Source organism: Vitis vinifera, chromosome 18 (genome assembly GCF_030704535.1).
Source record: "Vitis vinifera cultivar Pinot Noir 40024 chromosome 18, ASM3070453v1".
In the NCBI taxonomy this organism is placed as follows: Eukaryota; Viridiplantae; Streptophyta; class Magnoliopsida; order Vitales; family Vitaceae; genus Vitis; species Vitis vinifera.
In genome coordinates, this window is record NC_081822.1 from 34,157,171 (window position 1) to 34,163,102 (window position 5,932).

The 5,932-nt window shown below is 40.2% G+C and overlaps 1 protein-coding gene across 1 annotated transcript; it reads right to left on the bottom strand.

Moving 5' to 3' along the window:
- Positions 1–3,729: 3,729 nt before the first annotated feature.
- Positions 3,730–4,101, bottom strand: LOC132253175 (large ribosomal subunit protein uL22y-like). Its single transcript, XM_059734598.1, has one exon. It carries the CDS (start codon positions 4,099–4,101, stop codon positions 3,730–3,732), a length of 372 nt encoding a protein of 123 aa, XP_059590581.1.
- Between the last annotated feature and the right edge of the window lie 1,831 nt (positions 4,102–5,932).

The window sequence follows — 5,932 nt, forward strand, 5'->3', positions numbered from 1 at the left end:
AATAGAGGTATTCCTAAACCCACATATGAACCTGATTTGTCTACCAAAGTCAAATATCCCATGAGCAACTATGTGTCTAACCATCATTTGTCTGAATCAAATAAGTCATTTGTAAATCAATTATCTACTGTAGTTATTCCTAACGGTGTGTAGGAAGCCTTAGTTGATCCAAGGTGGAAAGCAAGATTGGTTAGCCGATATCCTCACCAAAGCTGTCTCAAGTCAAGTATTCTCAAAATTTTTTAGACAAGTTGGGCATGTGTGACATCTATGCACCAACTTGAGGGAGAGTGTTGAGATATTAGGAATGTTTAGATATTAGGAAAGTTAAGATATTATGAATATTGAGATATTAGGAAAGTTGAGATATTAGTATATTAGTTGTTATTTCCTTATATTATTCTTTCCTTGTATAATCATTTCCCATTCTTAGAATGATGATTACCCTCTATATATACTTTGTACATGAACGAAAGAAAGTATGAATGAAAAACTACCATTCATCAATTTGAACAAGATTGTAGCACCCCTCTAAGTCCCTATAGACGAGTCTCTACTAATAAAATAAAGTTAATGTGACAATCAATAAAAAAATCAATGGATACCCAAATCAATCATGCACATGTAGGAATCAAAACATGTATAGACAATGACCAGAGTGAAAGTGGGTGCATACTTGGGTAATGAGCCACCATGCGCTATCAAGAGAGAGGGTTAGTGCACAGTAATGAATACAAAATATATCACTCATATCACCAAACAAGATGAAGAACCACCAATAGCATGCATGATATTTCATTCAAATCCATTTTTATTTTAAAGGAAATTTATTTGATGTCGAGCCCCCACCATAACCCAATTTATTTTTGAATGAATCGATTTTGTAAATTTCATCACCAAGAATTATGAAAAATAAATTCACCCTTATTCTAAAATATTTTGAAAATCAAAGAAAATTCGAAAGTGGCTTGCAAAAAGTATCTAAAAACTCTTAAGGATGAAGTTAAAAAAAATTCTGATTGCTTTGATGGAAAGCAGATTTTAGAAAACCAATTTAGAATGAAAAATCACAAGGAAATGTGAAATGCGGAGAGGAAGTGGCCATGTAGGAGTGGGGCCTATAGGTATGATTGAGACTGCATTACTGGTGTGTGGGTGCTGTCACTGGATCTTTACTTGCAGAGCATTGGGTTTTGGGCCACTTCAAGGTGTTTCATTTCTTTCTGGGACAACATATTCCTTCTAGTTTCAATTTTATGGCCCAACTGATCCATGAAATACCTGGCAGTGTTTCGAGCATTGTGATGATCTGATTCTCAATGTTTCCAATCAGGGCTGACAGATTCATTGATTGATTATGTACTGCCTTGCTTTTAACCAAAAGCCCAAGAAGTAGAATTCCTTCCAATGCCTGGCAACAACTGTACTGATGTCAACTGGTGTCGTTCCCCTTTATCACTTCCAGAAGCTCACTATGTCTTTTTACATCTTCATCAATCTCCTTTAGCTTCCTACCAAGACGGAGCAGGCTGTGTCTATTCCCAGTATCCCCTTCACTATCTGCTAGGTACTGACAGCGCTTGTAGAAATGAGGGTGGATATTACTCCATTCCTTGCTGAAAGCTAACGACCTTTCCCAATCAGTTAGAGTGGCTGGCTTGTCTACTATGAAGACCTCAATTAGCTTGCCATAATCACGAGTCGTTTCATGATTACCCGAGCACTCAGGATCACCTTTCCCACCTTTCTTTCTACTCAAATCCAAATCAGCAAACATGTAATGGTCCCGAATGGAGGGATAGTGGCCATGCAAGGTCATCAATGACTTCTTCTAGTGCTGCAGACTTGGCAGCGAAACTGAGAGGAGTGCTTCCAACTGGTTCAGAGTTGCATGCAGTCTCATGAAATCGCATATGGGATCCTTGTTCTCTTTACCGATCGGCTCCTTTAATCATCATCAATGATTAGGAACTTGGGAGGTGCGTCTGCCATGTAGCCATTGCCACTCTCCTGTAGCTCTTCCACACCAGCATCACCATTTGGAACACTATCAACACATCCTTCAACAGTACCATTACCAGTCAGATTTGCGAAAGATCCTTCACTTCCACCATGCTCTCTGCATCTACAACTTGAATTTCCTTACCCAGCCGCTCCTCTGGAAAACTGACCTGAATAGGCTGAACCAGTCCCACCTCTTCCGGCATCATATGTGATTGGATACCATGGGGTTGCCTAAATGAATCCCGCTTTGAAGACCCGGGAAACAATGATAGCTGGTTCTCCATCTCAGCAAATATGCAACCCACAGACTACACACCAGCAGGAGAGGAATAGTGACGTAGTCCAAGCAGTATTTTAGGTGCTCTACACCACAAAAACCATCACCTTATGTATGAATGTCTTAACAGAAACTAAGTGCACTTGCCAATCCCGAATCTGCCAGCTTTAATACATTGGTACATCGATATAAAAGCAAGCTCTGTGGCTTTGTTTCCTGCCACACAAACAACCGAAACACCCACAACATGAAATGAACCCACAAGGATGCCACCAGACTTGATGGTTTCAGGGAAGTGGACGTCTTTGAAACTGAATGGGATTGATAATGCTACTCCTTCACGTACAGCTTTGTCAAAAGGTTCAGTATGTCGGCACTAAATACCCTCTCTAAATCCCATCACATGTGGCCAGTCAAGCTCTAGGCGCACCAAACATCTCCATATCTTTCAAGAAGGTCATGCATGCGTCAAAAAACGGTCATGCATATGGGTATGGTCTCCTCAATCGATGAGTGGACTGGCAGAAAGCTTCGGGTTCAGTGCCATTGGGTTGGCATCTGGACATAGAAAATGGATGCTTGCTCATAGTATTAGGGACTGGCTGCACTGTATTAGAGGACTCTCCTTTGTGATGCATGGGTCTTCCTATTGTAGTGTCGTTTTTGACCCGCTATTACGTCTATTGGAGGAAGGATCATGACAGGCGTTAACCCCACCATAATAAAAATACAGGAAATTATCTTCTATAGGAGAGCAGGCCCATTATGCTTTTTATCAGGTGCAGCCTCGGCAGTAGCAGTTGCTGCTCCTCCAAAAGGGGATCCGGCAGCTGCAATATCAAGGCCGCCACCGCTGATAGAAGCAAGCAGTGCAGAGAGTCCAGCCGTGGAAGCGCCACCAGGAACCATACCCAGCCCGAGGAGAACAAGAGTGGTTGGCTTGTTCACAAATAGCGATGATGGACCCATCATTAGCCCGACTAAAGCAGGGCCTCCCTCCGAGGGAAGTCCCAATCCCAGCCCAGCTCCTACCGGATTGTTATCTGCCTTTACATGCCCGCTCCACTGGGTGGTGCTGCTATCTTGCTGTGCAGACGAAGACGGTGACATTGCCGATCCTAAGCCCCGAAGCAAGGACGCGTTTGATGCGGCTGCCCCCATTTGTGCTGCCTTCTGCAATAATGCGGTAGCCGACATTGCCGGCTGCGGAAATGGAGCGTAGTGCCGATGGTTTTGATCAGGGGTTGGAAAGAGGGAGGAGGAACTGTGGGATAGGTATAGAGAACGGAAATGAAAACCTCCAGTGCATGGCTCTATGTCAGTCCTTTTTCTTCATGCGCTCTACAAAGTGAGCTGCTTATGTGCAAAACGATGAGAGCTAAAGAGCTCATGCTCGTTTTGGTTCTGTAGGGCCATACACTTGCGATTTTATCTGGTGTCCTTTGTTTCTATGCCTGAGTCACTTGGATGTGAGATATGTAGGGTGAATTAACATCCAAACCTTTCAAATCTGCGTTACTCTCAGCGTGTTTAAGCAAAACTAGGATGTATTTAACAGATTTGACAGACGAACATCCTTGCCCATTTGAATGTCTATTCTTTGCCTGAGCAGTTCGTCCAACACCTCTACAAAACCGGGTGAAAGGCATGGCTTGCTCGTGGACTGGGGCGTCCTCTAAATACTCTCTGGCCATGGTCAAAAGCAACCTACTGGTTGCATCAGTAGTCTCCCTGGTATTCTTGAAATGAACTCTGAAATCTGAGTCCCTGGTCTTGCAAAACTTGGTGGGATTGTCTGACTCTCTAGAGTACTTCACCATGGCGACTTATGATGCTACTGCTTCCTCCTTCCTTAGACACCGATGAGAAAACTGATGCACACCATGGATGGGTACCAGGAACAGGGAAAAACAGAGAAAACAGAGCACAAGGGGAGGGGATAAAACGAACCCATACAAAGCCACATTTCATGTTTGAATCAATGGGCTTAGATGAGGGTGAGTGAAATCAAACAAGTATCCCATGGAATTGAAATAAAAATAACAAGACTTCCACATGATGCATAGTGAAACTAAACCAGAGCTGTGCTACTCTCGAATCATCCCAAAGAAAATGAAGGAGATAGCAACCAAACATGAACCATAAAAGCTAAACACAAGTCAAGCAATCCACAGAAAATATTGAGAAAAGAGAAAGAGACTATTTACCAACGAAGCAAAACAAAGGATTAGTGGCAGTCATACCTTTACCTTCTTCTCCTTTAAGCTGCCTGCAACTCTCTCTCTTCCTAGTAACCTCAAAATATCTCAGGCTCTTTCCTCTCTCTGCTCCAGGAAGCCTCCTCTGTAGATCTTCAAAAATGCATCCCCCCTCTCGTGCCCTCCAAGAAAGAATCCCTCTCCGAAAATATCCCTGCAACTCCTCTCCTCCAGCAAAACTCTCCTCTCAAGCTAACCTTTTCTCCTCCCAAAACGTCTCAAAACGCACCTCCCTCCTCTGCCAACCCACCTCAAAAAGCACCTCCTCTCTCTACCAAAAACCCCTCCTAACAGAATACGCTCCTACACAACGGCTTCTGCAGATTCCCTCCTTCACAGGCGTCTCATCCTCATTGGCTCATTCAATAGCACTAGTTGAATCCATAGCAGCCTCTCTTGAGGCAGCACGTGGCTCTTGAAAGAGCCCTCCACTTGGCAAAGAAAATGACCCGCAGAAAAAATGAGAACGAGCCCCAAATGGGGTCTACAATGGTATTTTATTTTTGACGATTTTAAAATTTTGTTTGTGGAATATTTTTTTGTCATAATTTTTCTTTTTGTTTTTATAAAATAAAAAAAATAAAAAAATTATTGTACAATACAAAGGTCATAATCGTATTTGACAATTTTAAAATTTTGTTTTTGTGGAATATTTTTTGTCATAATTTTTCTTTTTGTTTTTATAAAATTTAAAAAAAAATTATTGTACAATACAAAGTCATAATCGTATTTTTAATCATCAATCTCCTTATATTAAATAAAATATATTTTAATCTTTTATCTATAAAAAAATAAAAAATTATTAATATTTTTTCAGTATATTTTTATTATTATGTTATATATTATATTAAATTTTCCTTTTTTGGGTGAAAACATAATTTTTATTTATTTATTGTTCTTCTTTTATTCCTTTGACCATCTGTCATGTGAATCCGATCAAGTTGCACTCTTATTAGTTATAAATAAACTCAGTTCAAAATAGAGAAAATAAGGGGATTCAAATTTTTACCGATATTTATGTGAATTCAACTGTTTGAATGGATAATATTTATGAAGATTTATTGAAAATAATATTTGGGATAAGAAGATATCAAAATTTTTAAAAGTTTCATAATTATCCTCATTTTAAATAAAAATATTTTCAAAATGAAATTCCAAGATATAAAATTCAATCTTTCTCTTCTCCCCATTATTTAGTTTAAGCTTCTGAGTTTCATCTTTAATTCTTTTCCTTTTGTTTTTATATCCTGAACGCTGTATCGATGGTATCGAGTGTGTAATGCGGTCGGAATTAGAACGAAAAAAGGTATGAATGTGGCATGTAGGAATTGTAGAACCCCAGAGCAGGTGATATCTCTACAGTCTCTCATTTTCTTGATATTTATTTTTTCTG